Here is a 24,041-nt window from a genome sequence, read left to right as displayed (position 1 = left end):
GCCCTATGCCAAGAATATCTGTCCCAGAGGCTGTTCTGACCAGCAAGGAGTTCTTCCAAATGGGCCAGAATTCTTTCACCTACTTAAAGCCTGCTTCCAGCTTAAAAAGTCCAGATCACTAGAGAACCATCTTACAGATTTTAAGCTACCTAACATTTCCTGCAGTCAGATAGGGTAGAAGATTTCAACTAATTAAAAACAAATTGGTATTGTCCCTGTCAGGACAAGGGAACAGAACTTTTAAATGAGGTATTAAAATGAGACTCACTCTTGCTTCACATTTAATATCAACATACAAGCTACCTTCAAAATACGGGCCTGGGAATTAAAATAAATGAGATATTAAAATTGGCAATTTGGTACTTGAAGTAATTTTAAGGAACATTAGAATCTACCTCACAAGCTGATTGTGCTTAACAGCCCCACAAGGAGACAATTCTTTCACCCTGTCCCCCTGCCTCTTTCTTGTGAGGTATAACTGCTCTAATACCTCTCTCCTTGTTAACAAATTGCTCTCTTCCACCAGTTTCAGCAACCTATTCTGTATGTTTCTCAAACTGAAGAACACACCCAGTCTGTTGTTCCCAACTCCAATCAGTTTAACAGAAGAAATTACTTCTCCTTACAGACCTTAACTTGCTTGTAGCCTTAAATCATCTTGGCTACAACACCAAACTACACAATTGGAATACCAGAATGTTGTGCATGATACCTTCAAAGTGAACTGTGTTAGGAAAAGAGAGCACTTTGAGATGCAGGTAGGAAAATAACCTCAAGCCCCTCTCAGTGTATCTCCATATACCAGGCTCTCTTAACTGAGAGTTAACAGTTAAAAACACATTTCTCAGGATTAAAAAAATATATATATCAAAATACATGAAGGTAACATCTATCCTAAGATAACTCTAATTCTAAAGTAATATATAATTAACCGAAATGCTGATTTAATCTCTGATGTTCAGATTCTTATTAACATTCAATGAAGTCAACAAAGAACTGAAAATCACATGGAGACCGGTAGCCTTATTAAAACCAACAACATATTTTGTTGGAGATTAATGATATCTCCATGAATTTACATTCCATTTCTAATCCTCACTACTATTGGCACTAAGGTAATGGAGATAATTTGTTCCAGATGCTGCATAAAATCTAATGGGCAGCCTTTGATCTGATGAACTTTCAATATAAATGGACAAAAGAGACCAAAATATGAGAGAAAAGAGACACACAGGGTGGAGTCGGGTTATATGGCATCTATTTTAGAAATGCATGATTTATTCAGAGGTTGAACTGAGATTTCTATCTAAGGAACACAGCAAAGAACTGCAGACAGCACAGAGAAGTCACTTTTCCATTCTAATAATACTGGTATTTGTTGATGGTAAGAACTCTGTGGAGTGTACAGGGGTCATGACTTCTGCACGTATAATACTAATTCAGAGTCTGCAGCAAAAAACAGGGAGATTTCTTTGTCTCTTTGTCAAATAAAAAAATTCTACTGATAATTATTTTTACAATCATTTCTGTAACTTGTATAATTCCTCTTTTCATAATCTCACATTTTATAATGCTCTATCACTGAAGATAGACTGTTTCCATGTTTCAAGCAAGAATAGCTTGCTGTGAACAGTAAAACTGGCTTCAGACCAAATTGTAGTCTAAAAATGCCACAGCATAATCTTATTATTGCTACAGAAAATAATCTGTGTTATAAGACACATGCTTTCCTTCAAAGATTATACTATATTCTGAATTGTTTTTTTCTTTTGTTCTGCAGTCTGGACGTCATTGTACTTTAAGGAAGTGAATGTTTGCAGCTATGTATAGGGCCCCATCACAAAAAAAAAAAATAATCAGTAATTTATAGAGGGTAGCAGTACCATATTTATTGTATGTGAAGCAGGAAAGTACTACTTTTTCTAGTCTAGAGATGGAGAAGTAGGAACAATAACTGTGACATATGTCAGCTGGAAGAAATCTGCAGGTGACTTCACTGGGGAGTGGATCAGACTGAAAAAAATAAATGACCATCCCTGAGTTGCATAAGAAACCTGCAACACTGTCAGCAACTGAATATTTATTTTCTGGGTTTCTTTACTGTCAACTGCTTTACTACTACTGTGATGGAGGCAAAAAATAAATAATAACTGTTAAATTTCCTTTTGCTCTTAGTCAGAGATGTGCTAATGTCCCAATTCTTCCAACATCCATAGCAGGTGTGTGATGATGAACTTGGTAACATAGATTAGCACTTGTCTTGAGTTGGCAGGCTTGCTCACTGCTTAGCATAATACACTCTTATTGCACAACTAAGGCTCCTAAACATTACCAGAGCTCACAGCAATAATTAACAAGAGATTAGGACTCAAAATGGTCGTGGGAGAAGGTATAATATCTTCTACCAACTGAGTAAGTCCAGGTAAAATACTGCATAGGATTCCAGAAGGGTCTTTCTCATGCTGGGCACAATTCCAAGCTAATGTTCATATACATCACATTTACAGTATTGTTCCCACACTCATAACTCAAAACCATCAACACAGATCAGAAGTGGTTTAACAAGAAACAGTCTTACTTTAAAGGAATTTTACTTTGATGTAGGAGAAGAATAGTCCTACCTGTCCATTAAAACCAACCCCATCTGCAGATTTGAGAAATTCATTGTAAACTTGGTTTGCTCTAGTAATCACCATGGCAACTGCATCCTGGTACTGAGGGGATGAAACAGCCAGCAAGGGCAAGGCAGCCAGTGGGATGTGGTCTTCACTGCTGCTGAGACAGCTTTCATCATAGCTGTAGGGATTTAGGCTAAAGAAGAACATGCTATCATCAGGAAAAATGCAAAAGGCATCATACAGCATTAGTTAATGAACAGTTACTTATTAACAGAAATGGGCTTGGCTATTGCAGTTGACAATGAAAGTACAGGAAGGATCATTTTCTCACAACACTCAACAGCTTAACAATCATGGAGTTACTGCTTTACAAAACTGAGACAATGCTAGAAGGCATTCCTGTAATTAAGCACACATGGTGCAATTTTTCAACCTTATTTTTACATGTAAAAGTAGACATAATTTAGATGAATGAAGAGATTATTATTCCCTTTTAGCTTCCCCCCCATATACTAATTCACTACATTAAAAAATGGGATCAAATAATCACAATGAAGTATTGTTTCACAGAACATGTGACAGGCACATTGTTCAAAAGTGTATAAAAACATTTTTTCCAATGTTCCGCCCATTCAAACAGCTGGAACAGAATTGCCTGTGTTCTGAAATTACATGTAATTGTTTGCAGAGTAACATTTTGCAAAAAGGTGGAAACTTGATAGAAAATGCAAGCTTAAATTTGTCAGAATGCCAGTTTTGTTTTAGTTTGGATGTGTACCCTGCAACTTTTTCAGAAAATCTGTCAGTCATGTCTCAACTGATTTTTATTGATGAGTGGAGTCAAAGGTGAAAGTCACATTACTGTGTGCCAGATTCTCTTCCAGTAAGCTGACTGTCCAGTAAGAAGTGTTTTCAACAATTCAGCACATCCAAAGTTCATCCAAAGCCATAGGCAAGCAAATTGAATATACTTCAACATTATTTTGCAGTCACTATTTTTAGGAACTTTGTAGGCTATCACAATATTGAAAAGTGAGCTCCCTGAACTGGAGTTAAAGTCTGTGTCTCTGCTAAAATCTTCATCCTCAGGGCTATCACCAGGGTAACAGAAGAAGAAAAGATGACTTGCAATGCTCAAGTATGAAGGTCAGTCTGTATTCATATCCTCAGCTTCACAGAACGTTTCCATACTTGACTATTGCTGACACACTCCAGTGATTTGGTAATTTTCAAGCAGAGCAGGAGCAACAGAAAGGAGGAAAAAGGAAGAAACTTTTTCTGAATGTAGAAAGCATGTGGCTAAATACAGGTGAAGATGAAACACAGGTCCCTCATAATTTCCTTAGGTCAGTCTCTGGCCACAGCAGAGGTGAAAGGGGACAGCAGAGGGGAAAATCACCTATGGGGGAACACTTGTTTGGATAACTATCAAACCTTGACCTTGCCCACTGGTGAATAATGAAAGGATAAAACACTACACAGACAACCAAGGGGCAAAGTATGTTTCACCTCAATCAGGTAAGGCTTTTCTCTCCCACTTCTTGCAGTACTGCTAAAGGCAAACAAACAGTGGGAACAAGATAACATTTTGCAGTTGTGAGCAAAGTACTGTCAGTAATTTAGTTGGATAACCATATTTCTTGGCACAGTTCTTTAAGAATTTAAGAAATGGAAGAAAATCTCAAGAAAATACTACCTCTATATATATGAGACAAAAACAACGTAGTGCTCCACTGCGGTCATTAACTTTCCTGTCTGGTTCTTGTTTAAACACGAGGTTTGGTCTGCAAGGAGGTAAAGGAAAGTGATTCTTTGGTGTAGTAACAACAAACGTATTTCAAGACCTAATTCTGCCACAGATTTCTTACCTTCAGCAAGTGTCTAGCTCCTCTGTGCCTAAATTTCACAGACATCTCACTGCCTTAGCTCACAGGGTTAAAACTAGCTAAACTCTTAAATACAGTAGCAATGTCATCCACAAGCATTAAAAATGGAATTTCAGTCAGGGAGTTGATACCAACTCCAGAATTAGGCAGCATTAATTCTTAACTGAAAAATGCATCTTGTGCAATTTAATAGTTTATTAAAAGAGATGAAATTTTAACACCTAGAAAATTACCTTGTCTTGTACACACTTGTTGCTGTACAGTGAAGTCACTTATTTACGTTTGGATTTTTCCAGGCTGAGCATTTGCATTAATTCCTCTTAAGACCATCCCTGTTTTACATAATGCCCTATAGCAAAAAACTGGTACTGCTCTGGAAATAGATTTTGCCAGTTTTCAAGACCCTCACTAGGTTTAAGGTATGTTGGACCAAAGAGTGTAAACAGTTCAGAGGCAATGTCTCTTTCGCTAAAAGACTTTCCCTGTCTTTTAAATTATTTTATTGTGTAATCAGATTCTAACAATGCTCTTTCTTTATGCTTTGCTGTGCAAAGAAAGAGATGGGCTTTCCAGTTTATGCCTCAACTCTAATCATAGAAGACTAATAACAGAAGAATGAGACAGTCCACAAAAATGCTCAAGCATGTGCTTAACTCTGTACATCCATTTAAATGTCTATGAGACCTAAAATGCCTACTCAAAACTATTAAGGATGTACATGCTTAATAGTCATGCTTAGTCAGCTACATAAGGTTTTATTCAAACCAAGAAGTAAACAGAAGCCATTGTAGTCAACAACTAGACAAACAACTTACAGTGACCCATGCCTGTTAAGATTGACTTTTGCCCCTTCGCCTGCTACAATGTAAGCTTTTTTCTTAAAATAAATAAATAAATAAATTGCAATTGTTACCCAGTTTGGCTAACTCTGTAATTTAGAAGGTTCAGTCTGAGATGTGAATCAATGTATGCTCATCAAATCAATCTATTAAAAAGCCTAACTTTTGATCTACTCAGTGACATGTTTCCCTGAAAAGGGAAGAGATGGCTCACAAGCCATCTAGTTGGAACTACAATGGAACTTAGTTTTAAACCTTACCTGTCCTTAGCAGCAAAGGTGTCACAGGACATCACTCATACGTTATAGATTCACACAGGCTGCATAAGCAGTGTCTTTCTGATTTACAATAGATACAGGAAACTGAAAGTGATGGGAGCAGATGGAAGCAGACCAGATTAAACAATCTAAAACATTTACTGGTTGGAGTGAATTTTCCCTGAAAGATCCCTTTTCTTTAACCCCCCTCCTTGCAAGACAGGGAGGAGAACTGCCTGTGCGTGTTCAGATGAAAGGTCCCAGTGGCATTAGTCTGAACCCAGATACTCAGCACATAGACGCATTGTAATTCAAAACCTGTGCCAAGGCAAACAGAGGGGTTGCTCTACCTTGGCATGCACTATGCTTGCACATTCACAGAATTCAGGATACATTCAAACCAAACATGAAATCTTGTGCTGCTGCTTTATCTGGCTCACACCCGATGAATATTTCAGTAATTGAAAACACACCTCCTCACCCACAGTTTGCTAAGTGGGATGTTTACCACAAATTTATGTTCCACAACTGCTTCCTTCAGTTCTGACTGTGAAAGCTGCTGGCATGAAGCAAAATTGCGAGAGCCGATAATCATCTCTCCTTCTGTCAGCACCAAATGGATGCATTACAAGTGATTCAAGGCAAGAACATACCTTGGCAGTACTAATTGTATTTCAGTGCTGGGAATGGTTCAACTGAACACTCAAAAATCTACCTTGGCTATTTTCAGTTTGGCTGAGCATTGATGGCTGCAACAAGAAGGAATCAAAAAAAAGCAAAGCAAAAGAAGGGAGGAGCTCTCTTCATTTGGGTTGTCACCAGCCCTTCCACTCTACCAGCTCTTCTTCCAGTTAGTTGAGCCCTGCAGGCACTGCCTTATGTGGATATCTAAGAGACACTTCTGATCCCCGTGTTAATAAATGGCTCATTTGCAGAGGGATCCTTCAAACACCTCTTGATGTTGCAACTCCTCTTCCACTATTAGTTTTCTTTCCTTGCAGGGCAGCAACTGGGACACACATACTGCTTTCCCAGTTGTTTTGGTGTATTCCCCCTTGATGTGAACAATCAGGCATACCTTCTAGCAGTCTGGTCTACACATTGCCCCCTTTTATTCCTGCATGCTGTCTTAGCTTTGAGTCCAGCTGGTATTTCAGAACTTTAACCTATACTCTAACCCCTCCTTTCCAACCCTGTCATCTGGGCAGTAATCATCACTGTTCCCATTTCTTAAGGCCCAAAACGCGTTTGTAGAAAACTCACATCCTCTCCTCTTCTGCAGCATTATCTGCTCTACAAGTTCAAATGTAACTTTAGGTGCTATACTGCAAGAAAGGCTATAAAAGTGACTGTCACTTAGGGGAAACCCTGGACAAAACCAACAGAAGTTTCCCTCTGTTTAGAAAAGAAGAAATCAGCCAAGTCTGAGTCTCCTCTGCCATCAGTATAGAGTTCAGTAGTTACTGTTGATTTACACTTGTAGAAGAGTTGAATCAGGCCTAAGAGCATGTTTTTTCCTCCTTTCTCTGTCGTGCTGACAAGATTAGCACACTTCTGTCTAAAATACTTATCTCAGGGAAAATACAACTAAGGCAAAAAGTGTTACCTGAAAAGGTCCTGTCATCTATTGATTGAATTCTAGGACTGAAAAAGTAACTGAGGAAGAACAGGCACTGAAGTGGATGTATGCAGTGAAAAAATCTGTTTGTTATTTGAAGTTCACTTCACTTGGACCACAGGGATAAATAACAACAGAGAAAAGGAGCTGCTACATGTCATTTTTGAAGTCTCACAGCATTGTCAAAAAGAGTGCATATCTGAAATTGTTACTGCCATACATATAACAATTGTTAAAATTAATAGTAATAATAGTTTTTCACCACACCAGTATCTTTTGCACAAGCATGCACACAGGAATTTCAAAACATATAATTATTAATGTATGTTATAAGCATCCCCAGCTGGCCTACTTGAAAAAGCACACTCAGAGTAGAGGTAAGTGATTTGCTCAAAACCTACAGGATAGCCCAGAAAAGATCACAGTGTCTTAAAACTGATTTATTTTTTAAGAAGTGCTGTGGTTTAACCTGTCAGACAGCTAAGTACCACAAAGCTGTTCGCTCACCCTCCCCCCAGGTGGGATGGTGGAGAGAATCAGAAAAAAGGTAAAACTCATGGGTTGAGAGGACAGTTTAATAGGACAGAAAATGAAGGAAAACCAAAACAAAATGAACAAACAAAAAAACAACACCCCCCCTCCCGCCCCCAAAAAATTATGATGATGATAAAGAATACACAAAACAGGTGATGCACAATGCAACTGTTTACCACCCACAAACCAATTCCCATTTCCAAGAAATGGCCACCACCCCAGCCAACCCCCCCAGTTTTCCTGTTCAGCATGAGGCCACATGGTGTGGGACATCCCTTTGGCCAGCTGGGGTCAGCTGTCCTGACTGTGTCCCCTCACCACTCCTTGTGTACCCACAGCCTCCTTGCTGGCAGGGCAACAAGAGAAGCTGAGAAGTCCTTGGCTGTGCGAGCACTGCTCAGCAACAACTGAAACATCAGTGTGTTATTAGCATTGTTCTCATCCTAAATCCAAAGCACAGCACCATACCAGCAAGTATGAAGAAAATATACTCTACCCCAGCCAAAAACAGGACAGATCCCCCTTACTATGCATGCAACCAAATCCTAGTTGCATTTTGAACTGAAGCCTTCATTAGCCAAAGGCACTGTTTCTTAGAGATGCATCCTCTGTAGTTCATTCAAGACTGCTTTATACTGCATTCTTATAGGTTAATGGCAATAAATTAATACCCCACTGCAAAACACTACAGGGTTTCAAAGAGTAGTAGCTGCTATTGGGAATAAACAGATATTACTTTTTTTTTTCTCTTGTTAAAGGGTAAAAATCATATTCATATGTAAATTCTCTCACCAAGACAATGTGTTAAATCACTAACATTCTAGGTAGTTCTTTCTATTCTCAGTCTCCAGTGCAAAGCATAATTTTGTTAAATTAGTCTAAGTTTCTCAGCAAGGCTTCCCAATCTCCACTTAACTCCTAAACCAATGTTACCAATATGCCATTTTTGTTTATAAATCTAAAAACATTAAAACTATCAGAAGGGTCTTCTATAACATCCTGTCTCTGCAATGCTCAAATATTGAACAGACAAATCAGATACAGAAGTGTCAGCTGGTATATTTGTTGGCAGTTCTAGCTATGCTTCACATTTTAGAAGAAGATAAATGCTGACTACTCATTTTTTAATCAGATTTTAAAGGATGGACGAAGGAAAAGTTAACAATAATCATAGTTTTCTTCTTCTGCCCAGTTGTTCTGGATTTTATTTTTCTTCTGGATGCATGTGGATGATAGTCTGTAGTCCACCATGAATTTTTTGTTGTTGTTGTTGTTTGCTTTTTTGTTTGTTTGTTTTTAAACTAACACATCCATGTAGCAGAGTATGAAAGATCATACTAAGTCATTCAGTGAGCAAAAGTTTAAAAAGGATTCATGGCATTTCATATGAAAAGCACAGGTCATAGAAAACCTTTCAAAACCAAACTGCAAAGCCAAACATTTGAAAATGAAATAAGCTTACTTGGAAACAAGAGAGAAGGCTGCTGAACAGATTGCAGGGCAGGGAACAAGTCTGATTAAGATGTGTCCCAAAGCAGAAGGGAAATGGGCTTGGGTGACTTTTTCAAACACAGAACTGAAGGTGTTGATGTCTGCCAGCTTGCTGCTTTGGTCCTCTCCTCCAGTGTCTAAGATGTTTCCACCATGTAGGATCAGAATTAGCACATGAGTTTTGCATTTCTGGTGTTTAACTCCTTCCTGTGAGAAAAAAGGAAATAAGAAAGGAGGAAGCCTTTTTAGGGACAGTGTTGGTATATTTGGTGTTAATCACATAATCACAGAATAGTTTGGCTTGGAAAGGACTTTAAAGATCATCTAATTCCAACCCCCCTGCCATGGGCGGGAACACCTTCCACTAGCCCAGGATGCTCAAAGACCCATCCAACCTGGCATTGAACACCTCCAGGGATGGGGCATCCACAGCTTCCCTGGACAGCCTGTTCCAGTGCCTCACCACCCTCTGAGTAACAAATTTCTTCCTTATGTCTAAATGTTAATGTTCACAAGCAATTAGAATTGATTCCTTTTCCCACCCCACTGTGACCTTTGTGTTATCTGCTGGGTAGGGAGGATGGGATGGGACACAACACATTTAAGTATGTCTGAACCAGGTAGAGCACACTATGCTCTGCCAGAAAACTCTTACAGGTCAGGTGTAGACCAACAAAGACTATAGCTTTGTGCACATCAAAAGCTATTGGAAATATGTCCAGACTGGAGATGTCCAACATTCACAGGCAGCCTAAGAAAATGTCTTGATATTGTGAAATGGGCTGCTGCATTTACTGGAAACATTTTAACTCTAATCATCACAGGTTCTTTAAAGGAAAACAAATGAACACATTTGCCAATGTTTTCATTTATGCCCATGAAAGCATCTAGCAGAAGCAACTGGTAAGAGTTTTGAAACTGGAAGCCTTCTGAGAATGGTAACTTATTAAAATGAAGAAAAAAAAAGGGGGTGGGGAGGTTAACGTACAAGACATTTACTGAGAGAGTAAAAAATGAACTGTTGCTAATGGTGAGTATGTGAATTGTCATGCAATACACAGACAATAATCTACCATGGAAGGTGAGGTCATGTGCTACGTAGAAAAATATGTTATCTATCTACTTGAAACTGGAAAAGCATTTTGCATGTTTCAGAGTTACACATTTTTTTCTTCTTTAAACTTTGACAGTCGTATTCATTCAAAGAAAGACCTACTAATACATGAAAAGATTAGGAAATTCTCTGTTTTTAAGTCTTGACAACTATTTTCCTTCTTGTACTTGCTTGAGGATTGTTAACTGCTACCTTGGGTGATCTACCGAGAAAGAAGTTCAAATAAAATAATCAAATATTATATTGTGAAATAAGCTCCATTTATTTTCAGTAACATCTTTTTAATTAATTTATGTAAGTTTAGTTTCTACTATGACCCCAGTCTTACGAAGTGATCATGATCTATTAGGTAGGTTTGTACCCTCATGTGCTATATTCTGATGATGTCTCTTCTCTTTTTCTTTATCAGTCTATCTAAACTGCAAGCTGTTTAAGGAAAGACTGGCTTGAGTTATGTGCTTACATAGCACCTTTTAAAAATGGGCTTTTGAACATAGACCAGCTCAGATAGTTATACTCTCAGGTCTCAGGACTGCATTTCCCATCACAGTATTTTGTTTTTGCAAAGAAACTGGCCAATATTAGCATACCTCGTGCAAGAGAGGAAAAACTTTGCAGGATGAGGTCATATCTTTTATTAAATTAACTATGGCAACTTGCAAACAGGCAATGTTCTAGGCATCTCCTTCTTCAGCTCTGCTACCAAAACCACAATCTTGAATAGTAAATATAAAATGAGAAGAACTGCTCAGAGTTTAACAAAAACCACACACAAAATTAATCAAACAAACAAAGCATTAACCAGAAAAACTGACAAGTAAATAAATGCACACAGATACATTTCAGCCTGGAGTTTAGCAGTAGAAGTGCAGGGGTGGAAAAGATGTTGGCATGAATGAGTAAAAAATACATAATTCAGCACCTGTAGAATGGTGACAGACAAATGGTTGAAAACGAGAGAATTCTAAATTGTTCCACAAAGCCATTATATCTGTTCAGCCCATGATTTTTAGTCTCCAGTAGAATTACTCATTTTAAGTCCCATGTTCATCCTCTGAAGGCATTTTGCTGATCTGCATGTATCTTTCAGTATTGGATATGCTGGTAAGTAAAAAGAGAGTTTTTGAGGTTCCACTTTTTCTTGCTCTAATTTACAATTTCCCTCTCCATATGTTCCCCATCCATTTATTCAGAAGAGGAGTTTAATTCCCTTTAAAAGCTCAAAGTAGCTCTTTCCACAGCCAATGCCAGCTTGTAAACAAGTAGCACTGTTGACAGGTTGGTGTAACTGAAGGCTTCAAAACAGAGGTAAAAATTCAAGCAAGTCAATATTGCTCAAGTAACTGTTAAAAACGTCTATCAGCACAGTTGTATTTAACAGGTAGCTTTCACAGAAGGAGTCAAAAGGAACAAAAAAAATTTGCCTGTAATCAGCAGTTCAGTCATGACTAAGACAAGGAGCTAAAGGGCTGAACTGAAAGAACATCTGATGTCAAAGACTGTCAGCATTTTCTGGGGACATTTGGCCTCGGATTCTTGAAATACGGAAATGTAGACATTTCTGTTTCTTGTCCTGTGTTGGGGCAGAGGACCTTAATCAGTCAACTGGAAGGAGCATAACTTGTTTAGATTCTTTGCTTCTTCTAAAGTAATTTTGTTACTGTCAATTTTCTGACTGCTACAAAATCTCCTTCTCAAAGCCTGTATTTGACCTGAAGCACTACGTAGACATCTTTTGAGAGAAATGGGTCATATTTCCACCTAAGTGAAATTATGTAGTATGTAAAAATCTCATTTTGATTTTCAGTTATTGCATGCACACTTACTGAAAAATAAAAAAGAAAGACTAAGCCATCAAAGAGGCTTACAATTCCATAATACAATAAGAGAGTATTTCCACATATCTGGTCCTTGAAAATCAGCACAATCGGTTTTGGGGAACAATCTCACCTCATTGTCCTCATGTATTTCAATACTGCCTTGTGCAGGTAACCTTTGTTTTCTTAAAGAGGCTCTATATAATTCACCTGAAAAGAAAAAAGACAATTGATAGCATAAATACTTGGATTCCTCACCTTTTTCAGACATAGAATCATAGAAACATTAAGATTGGAAAAGACCTCCAAGATCATTTAGTCCAGCCATCCCCCTTCCACCAGTATTACTCACTAAACCATGTCCCTAAACACCACATCCAACCCTTCCTTAAACTCCTCCACAGACAGTGACTCCACCACCTCCCTGGGTGACCCGTTCTAATGCCTCATCACTCTTTCTGAGCAGAAATGTCTCCTCATTTCCAACCTGAACCTCCCCTGGCACAACTTGAGGCCATTCCCTCTAGTCCTATCTGTAGCTACCTGTGAGAAGAGGCTGACCCCCATCTCCCCACACCTTCTTTTCAGGTAGTTGTAGAGAGCAATAAGGTCTCCTCTGAGCCTTCGCTGCTCCAGACTAAACAACCCCAGTGCCCTCAGCCACCCCTCAAAAGACTTGTGTTCCAGAACCTTCACCAGCTTCATAGCCCTTCTCTGGACATGCTCCAGGGCTTCAATTTCTTTCCTGTAGCGAGGGGCCCAAAACTGGATACAGTACTCAAGGTGCGACCTCACCAGAGCAGAGTAAAGAATACAAGTGGACAATCGCCACCCTGGTCCAGCTAGCTACACTATTCCTGATACAAGCCAGGAAGCCATTGGCCTTCTTGGCCACCTGGGCACACTGCTGGCTCATGTTCAGGTGAGTGTCGAGCAATACCCCCAGATCCTTTTCCTCTGCACAGCTTCCAGCCACTCTGCCCCAAGCCTGTAGCATTGCCCGGGGTTGTTGTGACCACATTGCAGGACCTGGCACTTAGACATGTTGAACCTCATTCCATCGGCCTCTGCTCATCGATCCAACCTGCCCAGTCCGCAGAGCCTTCCTACCCTCAAGCAGACTGACACTTTCCCCCCAACTTGTTGTCACCTGCAACCTTACTGAGGGTGCACTCAATTCCCTCATCTAAATCATCAGTAAAGATATTGAAAAGGGTGTGCCCCAATACCAACACATGGAGAACACCACTTGAGACTGGTCGCCAGCTGGATTTCATTCTATTCACCACCCCTCTCTTGGCCTGGTCTTCCAGTCAGTTTTTAACCCAGCAAAGGGCGTACCTGTCTAAGCCATGGGCTGCCAGTTTCTCCAGGAGAATACTGTGGGAGACCACGTCCAAGGCTTTGCTGAAGTCTAGGTACACTACACCCTCATCCACCAGGTGGGTTACCTGGTCATAAAAGGAGATGATGCTGGTCAGGCAAGACTTGCCTTTCATGAACCTATGCTGGCTGGGCCTGATCCCCAGGTTGTCTTGCACATGCTGTATGACTGCCCTCAAGATTATTTGTTCCATAACCTTCCGTGGCACTGAGGTCAGACTGACAGGCCTGCAGTTCCCTTTATCTTCCTTACGACCTTTCTTATAGATGGATGTCACATTATCAAGTCTCCAGTCATCTGGGACCTCTCTGGTTGACCATGACAGCTGACAGATGATGGAAAGCAGCTCGGCAATCACATCTGCCAGCTCCCTCAGCACCCTCGGGGTAGACAAGGGTATATAGAGTTATATAGTTTCAAAACAGAAAGATCTGTTCACAGGAAATCCCATGGATAAACTGAACAATAAACAGGGTTTTTTGCAGTCCTACATATTAAATAGTCCTCCATTCTTACAGCAACACTTATAACAAGACTCGGGTCCCTATGCAGAGATGTACAGTACCAGCACAGATGTTGTTCGTCATCTGTTCCTTTAGTAACTGCAGTTCTACAGTAACTGCAGTGCTACATTACCAAGATGCACAACAGAAGTAACAGAAATTTAGAGCAAGAGATTTTCACAAAAAAATAAAACAAAAAACCTTGTAACCTGAACAAACAGGAAGAAATACCACAGATAAACACAGTGCTTTCCTAATACCTTTTATCACAACAGGATCATATGTTCATCATCTGTTATAAAGACAAGGAAAGTCCACTTTGACTTTGGAGAAGAATTTAGAGTGTTTTTGGCTTCAATGAGAGCAGATTCAGTACCTTCAATACAGTCAATTATATACTCAGACCACTCTAGACAAACACCGTATGTTTTACAATACCTCATCAGAGGCACTAGGTGCACACTCTTGGTCCTCAAACAGCAGGTCTGCAATATCTGTTAGCTCAACTGTATTAACATACTTAACAAACTACTATATACTAATATTAATTACTAATAAATTACTATATACTGTTAATTACGGTATTAACATTAACAAATGTGATTAAAAAACCTCAACACGTTTAACTAAACAGACCCAAAGATACAGTTGTGAATAAGTATATTATAAGAATTCAGAATAAATAATAGATAAATAAATCTGAATAAACAGGCAGACCAGCTGGATAGGCTACTCCACTGGCTATTCTCATGTCCAAACATGAAAACAAGAAAGTGAACAGCAGTAGTCGGCATGGATTTACAAAGGGGAAATCAAGCCCAACCAACCTGATAGCCTTCTCTGATGAGACTATTGGCTTGGTGGATGAAGGGAGAGCAGTGGATATTGTTTACCTCAACTTTATCAGGGCTTTCAACATTGTCTCTCATAACATCCTTGCAAACAAAGTGAGGAAATACAGGCCAGATAAGTGGACAGTGAGATGAACTGACAGCTGGCTGGACTGCCAGGCTTAAGGCATTGTGATCAGCAGCGTAAGTCCAGCTGAAGGCCAGTGTCCATTGGTGCATCCTGGGGGTTGCTACTAGATCCACTCCTGTGTAGCATATTTATTAATTTCCTAGACAATGGACAGATTACACACTCAACAAGCCTGCAGACAACACAAAAGTAGGCAGAGTAGCTAAGACATTACATGGTTGTGCTGCCATTCAGAGGGATCTCACCAGGCTGAAGAAACAGGTCAACAGGAATATGATGAAGCGTAACCAAATGAAATGCAAAGTCCTGCACTTGGGGAACAATAACCCAGACTGACAGTGTGGACAACACCTTTGCAGAAAAGGACCTGAGGATCCTGGTGGACAACAAGTTGACTGGGACCCAGCAATGTGACGCTCACAGTGTACCAGTGCCTAGCAGTGACTTTTTATGTAAGACAAGAAACTGATAACCTATACAAATAAAACTGATAGACAGGCTTCTAACACCCAATCTAATTGAGTTTATTGTTTATTCTACTGTCAAACTATTAACCATCCAATATTGGCTCAAGAACAACAAACTAGTTTGTTTTGAAATACAGAATATATCTGTTAAATGTGCTTCCACTCATTAGTTTTCCTACTCATTGCATGATGCTTGTTTCTTTACCTTATGGGCCATTGTTCTCCAAAATATTCATGTATAAGATACAGAATATCAAAAGCTACAAATAACAATGTTTATTGCAATGTGCCCAAATGGCAAATTTGTGATGATTTACTGCTGAGTCCAGCATCTCAGCATCTGCCTCAACATAACCACTGTCACGTAATGAAACAAGAGAAACTGCCATAAAGTTCTTTATGAGAACTATGGCACATTAAATCTACAGTAATCTTTTGTTTAAAAGAAAACAATTATGAACTAGAAGTGCCAGGTTGTCTTTACGTAATAGCCTTCATTCCTATACCTCAGTGGAATTTACGAAGTAAATTTACACAGACTTTGGCATTACAATTAAGAACTAATTCTGTAACAGATTTTGCCATTATCATTCCTTGTAGCCATGAGAAAATCATTCGAACAGTGACTAAGTTTCTCTATATTTAAAAGTAAGGTGATTATTCTGGCCTCTTTGGCAGGCAAGGATTTAAAGGATTTGTCATTTAGTATTTGTGTGAAACAAACAAAAATAAATAGCGCATACACACACACAACACCACTAACAAACAGCAACGACATGAACCCACAAACCTGGAAATTCCAAGCAAACATAATTGCTTTCTGGAAGTCTCTACACTTTAAATCTGCTTCAATTTAAAAGTGGTGTTTCCAAAAGCCTGTCCAGAAGACCCATTTTACTCTGAGGTTCTTCACTGGAAAAATGTGACAGTTTTCTAGCACCTAAGCTCAAAGCAGAACCAGTACCACACAAACATTAGTTTTAAAATGACATCAGGCATGAAAAATAGTTGTTCGGGGCCATGAGGCACCACCTTATAGGGAGCCATAATATTTATCTTCAACAGAGTACTGAAAAAGGAAACCCATGATTCATCATGTGCTCACAAACACTTTCTGTTATCTTTACAGTGCAACACATTAGACAAGATATTTCCTGGGATTACTTGTGCCCTGTTCCTTTGAAAATTGTGTTCTAATAATAGGTCTTTAGGAAGCAGAGAGGGTGGGTTGCTTTTTCCTTTATGCATCAAATGCCAGACTGAAGGATAATTCCTTTCTCCACACTCATAAAAATCTTACAGATGCCTGGAAAATAGATTCCAGGCACTGTTTTAATCGCAGTTCCTATTCTCTAGGTAAAGTAGACTGCTATCAGAATACTGGCCTTCTTTACAAACTGTTTTCTCACTTTGATTGGGGATTTTAAAAAAAAGAAGCATGATAAGCATGATATCAACTTGCAGTATTAAGAGATTGCAAAAACTACGACGCACAGATCAGTCTATGGAAGCATAAAAGATTTTTATTTCAGACACAGCAGTCTGCACAGTCTTACAGTCTGCAGCTGTCTTACTGTGTTTGGAACATTACTACACTGCCAAAAGCTCAGACTGCAGTAATGTAAGAACGTCTACTGTCTTCTTCTGAAAATCTGAAAATCTGCACCCAGAAGTACAGTTTTAACATGGACGGGACGGGACGGGACGGGACGGGACGGGACGGGACGGGACGGGACGGGACGGGACGGGACGGGACGGGACGGGACGGGAAGGGAAGGGAAGGGAAGGGAAGGGAAGGGAAGGGAAGGGAAGGGAAGGGAAGGGAAGGGAAGGGAAGGGAAGGGAAGGGAAGGGAAGGGAAGGGAAGGGAAGGGAAGGGAAGGGAAGGGAAGGGAAGGGAAGGGAAGGGAAGGGAAGGGAAGGGAAGGGAAGGGAAGGGAAGGGAAGGGAAGGGAAGGGAAGGGAAGGGAAGGGAAGGGAAAATGAAGCTCTACAAAACTACCTTCACTACACAGCTGTGCTACACAGTCATTACACATACATGTATCTTTGCAAATCCATGCTCCTGAGATGCCACAGAATCACGCTGAATGGCTGAGGCTGGCAGGGACCTCGGGGTCCATCTGGCCCCTACCCTGCTTCAGTAGGCCAACCAGAGCAGGGTGCCCAGGACAGTGTCCAAGTGGCTTTTGAGTTCTCCAAGGAGGGAGACTCCAGGCTACCTGTGCTAGGGCTCCCATCACCTGCATAGTAAGGAAGTGCTTCCTGATATTTACATGGAATCTCCTGTGTTCCAGTTTGTGTATGCTACATCTAGCCCCGGTGTCACTGGAAAGAGCCTGGCTTCATCTTCTTTGCACCCCCCATGCCGTATTTTGTATAACTCATTTTGTTCTCCCTTTTGATTACGTTGCTAATATGGTCAGCATCAGAGTATAGCACAGCTGAACAGAGTTGTGTGCCTAAGCACCAGCAAGGTATTAAGGGGATCTTTCTTCATCTTCTTCACCACATATCCAGTCTTGCAACATTAGCTGCCGTACCTTTAGCAGGCTTTACGGTATGCATGTTCTAATCACCTGAATTTATTTAACAACTTAACAAGTTATCACTGGAACAAACAACATTCATGTTCCACTTTAGAATGTGACTTTACCCCTGCAAGAATATAGTGAAATTTATCTTCAAATAGAAAAAAAAATATATAAATTTATCTTCAAATAGAAAAAAAATATATATATGTGTCAAATATAACAACCATGGGAGTACAAAGGAAAGGAGATACTACACCTGCAGATGAGATGACCCTCTGAATGGGACTGACAGCCAGGGAACCTTTAGGCCCAATGAAAATGATGTAAGACCACCTGCTGATTTTAGCATACGGACCAAATCTTAATACAGGTCCAAAACCAAAAAGGGAATCTGTGGAAGGACAGCAAGGATATCAGAGTTTCTTTGCAGTAGGAGCTCACACTCAGCTAAAAATATCTTAGAAGTTACCTTAAGTTTTCTCCATTTTGCAAACATTTGCTGAGCTGTATTTTAGAATGCACAGCATCACAAAAATAAAATGACAGCAGTTGTTGAACATGGATAACCTACTCTAGTATAAACTGCTATCATGGATGATTTGCATGTCAAGGACAGCAGAAGTCCAATTCACTGTTTATCTTTAAAATCTGCTGCTAGAAGTAAATCTGTTTTCATATGAGCCATCTGATGTGTTTTGGAATGGTATTGCTATTCTAATTTCCATCCTTTCCTTCCACTGTTCATTCCATTAAGCCAAATTTTGTTTTCCATTCTTCACATTATCAGGCAGTGGCAGATGCTACTGCAATAAATTTAATAGCAGTATAAACACTACATTTAGTTATGTCCAAACACCCTTTAATTAATTACATGACACTCCAGAAAGAGTCAAGGAAGGAGAGATCACATGCTACTGGGGAGAAGGAGAGTAGTTTGTTTACACAGAACATTCACTGTGGAAAAAATTAGTCAATGCAGCCAAAGTGCCTGAGGATGGGGCAGAGAACACCAGGACAAAGTGAAAATCACCATAACTGAAAGCAAAGAACCATGAGGGTGCATACAGATTTTTCCATTATACTGAGTATTTTGACTACTGCATAAATGTTGGAGAACCTTGGAGATGAGTTATATGGAGGATGTGGCAAAGGAGACTGAAGCAGTGATCCAGTGAAAGATGAGACCAGATGCAGAGCTTGATGAAACATATTAGTGTGCACCTTGTCTTGCACAGCAACATTAATTTCCTGTAGGAATTTAATGGCTCCAACTCAACATAGCTCATAATTTCAGATTTTATGGGTTAGTATTCATACCACAACTGACTAGCATCTTAAAAATAATAATAATAATAATAATCTAACCCATTTAATGCAAAGAAATGAACCTTTCTGTTAAGTAAGTGGAAAATGCTAACTCAGAGCCAAGTTGGCATATCTGCAATATTTGCTTGTGAATCTCTTGACCCAATCATTAATTTATTTTTAAACTAACGTTTGAAATGCAAAATTCAACAAAGCAGATAAGACCCACACATAATTAGACTGAAAAAAGAGGTCTTAGGCTGCAGGGTGTGCTTGGGGTTTCTGTCAGTGTCTGACAGCATCAGTTTAATACTGTGGGAGGTGCACCCAGGCTGAAGAACTGCTCAGCCTGGTGACAGAGTTTTGGGAGGAGGTGGGTAGGCTGAGGAGCATCAGGGAGATGGAAAAACAGATGGACTGGTGGAATCATACCCTACCATCCCTGGGACAGACGTGTCAGCCAGTCATAACATATGACATGAAGAATTCCCTATCCTCTCTCCACCAGGCAGAAGGTGGTGTGACTGAAGAGCTAAGGGGGGATGGAAGCAGCTTTCTGCTCAGTGCAGCATGTGAATCCCCTCCCTGCCTACCTTGCCTTCCCAGGTGCCCTTAAGACAACAGGTATGAGGCTTGGGAACTTGACGGACAGGACAGTATGGATGAAGATCCATCTAGGTTGAAGAGGTTGTCTAAGGCAAGTCAGCCCACCCCCAGTAACAAGATAACTTACATTATGAAAACAAAATGCAGATCAGTGACTCCCTTCTGAGGGGAACAGAGGGCCTGATATGCCAAGATCCCATTCATTGGGAAGTCTGCTGCCTCCCGGGAGCCCAGGTAAGAAACATTACTAGAAAACCTCCTAGGCTGGTATGGCTCTCTGATTATTTATCCATTACTGCTTTTTCATGTATGTAGCAATAAAGTTGGTCATCGAAGGTGATCAAAGAGACCTCAGGGTCTTGACAATTAGTTAAAGGATCAGGAGGCACAGCAATTGTTTTCCTCTATCCTTCCAGTATCAGTGAGAGAAATAGGCAGATCCAGCTGATCAATATGTAACTCTGACAGTTTTTTGACTACAGGATGGTCTACATGACATCAGGCCTGCTGTTGCCTGATGGGATGCACCTTTCTCAGAGGGGGAAATGAATTTTTGTGCCTAAGTTAGCAGAGCTGATTGAAAGAGCTTTAAACTAGGTTCGAAGAGGGGAATGGGATACGGGACAGCATGCCAAAGTTTGAGGCACTCTGTGTTAGTGAGATCCTTCAATCTGTTCCATGAGGCTACACATGCAGGCTACATTGGAGCACACTGAAATGTTTCTACTTCAATGCATGCAGCATGAGGAACAAGCAAGAGAAGTTAGAACCTTTAGGTTGGTTCCAGAGCTATGACATCATTGATACAAGCAAGATTTGGGGGGAAGCAACAGGTGGCTGGAGTGCTGTGATGGATGATTATAGGCTCTTCAGGAGGGACAGGCAGGGCAGGCAAGGCTGGGGGTTGTTGGTGTATATAATGGATGGGCTGGACTGTATGGAGCTTGCAGTTGGTGATGGCACAGTTGAGAGCTTCTTGGAAAGGATTAAGGGGCAAACACATAAAGTAGATGTTGTGGGAGTCTAATACTGTAGTCAGCCAGCATGACGACATCAATGAATTCTTCTCACTTCCATAAACAAAATGATAGTTTGGACTTCAGGCTCTATTGCATGAATCAGCTCCTTGCTGGAACACCCAGCTAAAAGCTAGTCGATGTCAAAGAGCATTAAATATTTGGGTCTGGATGGGGAGCAAATGGACTGCAGGGGAAGTGTAAAAGGTGGCAATGAAAACACTTTTCCACTTGTTTCTTGGATGTCTCAAAATTACTTTGGATGGATATAACTGTTGGCCTAGATGCATTACTTGGTCAGGCCCCAGACGTGGCTAAACCCCTTAAGAAATAACTAAGAAATAAAGTAATTCTTATTGGAACCTGCAGCAAATGTGCATGTGCAAGCAGGCACTTTCACATATCTCCAGTAAATTATTTATGAACCAGAACAGCAATAAAACTTGACTGCTTTCTAGATGAGCTCTTTATTATCTGTTATTTGAAACACTGAAGGTCAACACATCTCTTGTCATACAACATGGACCTTTGAGAGATAAAAACAGATAGCTTTATTTTTCCTTTTCATACCAGCATTGAAATAAGTAATTTCATAGCTTTAATGCACTATAATTTTGAGAAGGCTCAGAACAAAAAAGGTCACCTATTGCCATTTTAATGAGCACACAAACTTAATCCCCAAGCACATTTATGCTCATACATTAAGTACTCCTTCTGGCAAAAGCCAGTAATTGCATGCTCCTGAAAAGCATGAATACTGCAAGAGGAGACAATCAAAAGAAGCAGAGATTGCACATAATTTCCAGATGTCATCTAATTCTAGCATGTCTTACAAAGACACACTTGTTTTCCTCAAAAGAAATAACGATCAAACAAGAACATGCCAATTACCTACAATCCTGTAACTACACAAATTCACATCAACGGAAATATCCATAATGAAAACTTAATCAATTTAAATGCTGCTCCCAGTTTTCCCCTGAAGATGTATTTCTATCACTGATGAGAAAGGCTGTGATGGTCAAGTGCTCTCAGTTGTACTTACTGAAAATCAGTGACTGAATTAAATTACACACTTGCCATTTATAAAGTTCCCAATAACCTTTGCATGTCTTACATTGGATCTGTAGCATTACTTAAGTAGTGTCCAGTGGGTCTTCAGCTCTGCTCAGAGCATGCTGCATCTTCTCATACATCTTAATTCATTGAAAGATCCCATAAATGATATGCTTTATTAATTGATTTGTTAAATCATGAAAAGTAGTCAGTGCTCTACTCCCTGCATAGCCACTGAGCAAAACCATTTGTCCTAGAGACTGATTAAATTGCAACAAAGCTTTCTGCAACCAGAGTCAATGAACTCATCATTTTCTGGGAACCACAAGTAAATCCAGCTTCAGCAAAAAAACACATATTAACTGGAAAAACAGACCATACTCCTCACATCTTTCCACTGAGACAGTTAAATTCCTCACAGGAACGTCATAGAGGACATCTTTCTCTTTTCTACATAATGTTTTTAATGAGAGAATCCAGGTTTACCTAGGCTTACAATTTTTGGCTATAAACACTTGGGCTAAGACTGAAATAGCTTTTTACTGCGGCACAGGAGACAATACAGTCAAGCATCCTCCTCATTCTCTCTTTGCCTTCCTCATTTGTATCTGATGGTTGCTAGTCAGAAACATTTCTAAGACTGCTAAATCACTAATTGCTATTCGGTTTTATTAAGCTGTAGCAAAAGCACTTAATATCTGTACTAAAAACACTGCAATAAGATCTATCAGCATTTGGCAGATAACTATGAAGACAAACACAGAGGAGCACATGCAAGGAAAAATCAACAGGTAGCAAATCAGTAGGACTGAATTTGAGAGTGGCAGAGAAAAGAAGGAAATGCCTTTAACTGCCTCACCTGTTAAGAAATCTGATGTATTTAGCAGGGGTGCATCAAGGAAAGTTCCTAACCAGCAGCGTGCATTACAGCCAGTGTTCTTCTTTCTTTTGCACTACTGAAGCAATGAAATTACATGCTGACATAACAAAACATGGTATATGAAATACTGGCTCAGTCTTCTTCTGCCCCACTCCTTACCAACTTCAACTCTTGACTGACAGCCTTGTTCAATAATGGTAAAAACCAGCACAATGAACGAAAAGCTACAGTACGCTTACAGTATACATTAAGCAATGTGCATATATATATATATATATACATACATATAACGTCTCCCCAGGATATATATAGACACACACACACACATTGTAATGTCACCTGGAAAGACCTCATTGCAACCTTTCAATACTTAAAGAGGCCTTATAAAAAAGATGGAGAGGTACTCTTTACTTAGGTAGATAAGGATAGGACAAATGGGATTAGTCTTAAACTAAAAGAGGATAGATTTACTTTAGACATTAGGAGGAAATTCTTCACTGTAAGGGTAGTGAGGCACTGGAACAGGTCACCCAGAGAAGTTGTGGATTCCCCAGTCCCTGGAGGCATTCAAGGCCAAGCTGGATGGGGCCATGTCCAACCTGATATAGCGAGTGGCATCCCTCCTATGGCAGGGAGTTGAAACTAGGTGATCTTTAAGGTCCCTTCCAACCCAAGCCATTCTATGATGAGCAGTATCAGAATGTAGATGCATCTTACACATAAACCAACTCATCAAATGCTGTTGAGTTGGGTACACTGCCTGTAAAGCCCTTTTGAGCAGTTATGTGTGAATAGAAGTGAAGTAAAAGAAGAAAACAGATGAGAATTCTTTCTTTTACAAAACATTGCAAGAAATTGTTGCTTGTGATGAAGGATACAGAGAAAGTAGAGTTACTGTATGCCGTCTTTGCTTCAGTCATTACTGCTAATGCGTGCCCTCAAGAATCTTTCATTTATGATACCAGGGATAAAGTATGGAGAAAGGAAAATTTTCCCTTGGTTGAGGAGTATCAGTTTAGAGATCATTTACGCAAACTTGATACCACAAATCCATGGACTTGGATCGGAGGCACCCACACATCCTGAGGGAGCTGGAGGATGTTATTGTTAAGTCACCCTCCATCATCTTTGAAAG

The 24,041-nt window shown here is 39.9% G+C and overlaps 1 protein-coding gene across 3 annotated transcripts in view; it reads right to left on the bottom strand.

The window, feature by feature from the left end:
- Positions 1-24,041, bottom strand: part of PITPNM3 (PITPNM family member 3) — a 79,034-nt gene that overhangs the window by 36,837 nt on the left and 18,156 nt on the right. For all 3 annotated transcript variants that reach the window (XM_082776230.1, XM_082776232.1, XM_082776231.1), the window contains exons 4-6: positions 12,308-12,384; positions 9,215-9,450; positions 2,622-2,811 (exon numbers count right to left, since the gene is read on the bottom strand). In XM_082776230.1, coding sequence (XP_082632356.1) covers positions 2,622-2,811; positions 9,215-9,450; positions 12,308-12,384 — 503 coding nt within the window. The remainder of the gene's footprint in view (positions 1-2,621; positions 2,812-9,214; positions 9,451-12,307; positions 12,385-24,041) is intronic.

This window comes from Aythya marila (genome assembly GCF_965140915.1).
Source record: "Aythya marila genome assembly, chromosome: 20".
Classification (NCBI taxonomy): Eukaryota; Metazoa; Chordata; class Aves; order Anseriformes; family Anatidae; genus Aythya; species Aythya marila.
The sequence above is the reverse complement of the archived record's forward strand: the minus strand, read 5'-3'. Positions and strand labels throughout refer to the sequence as shown.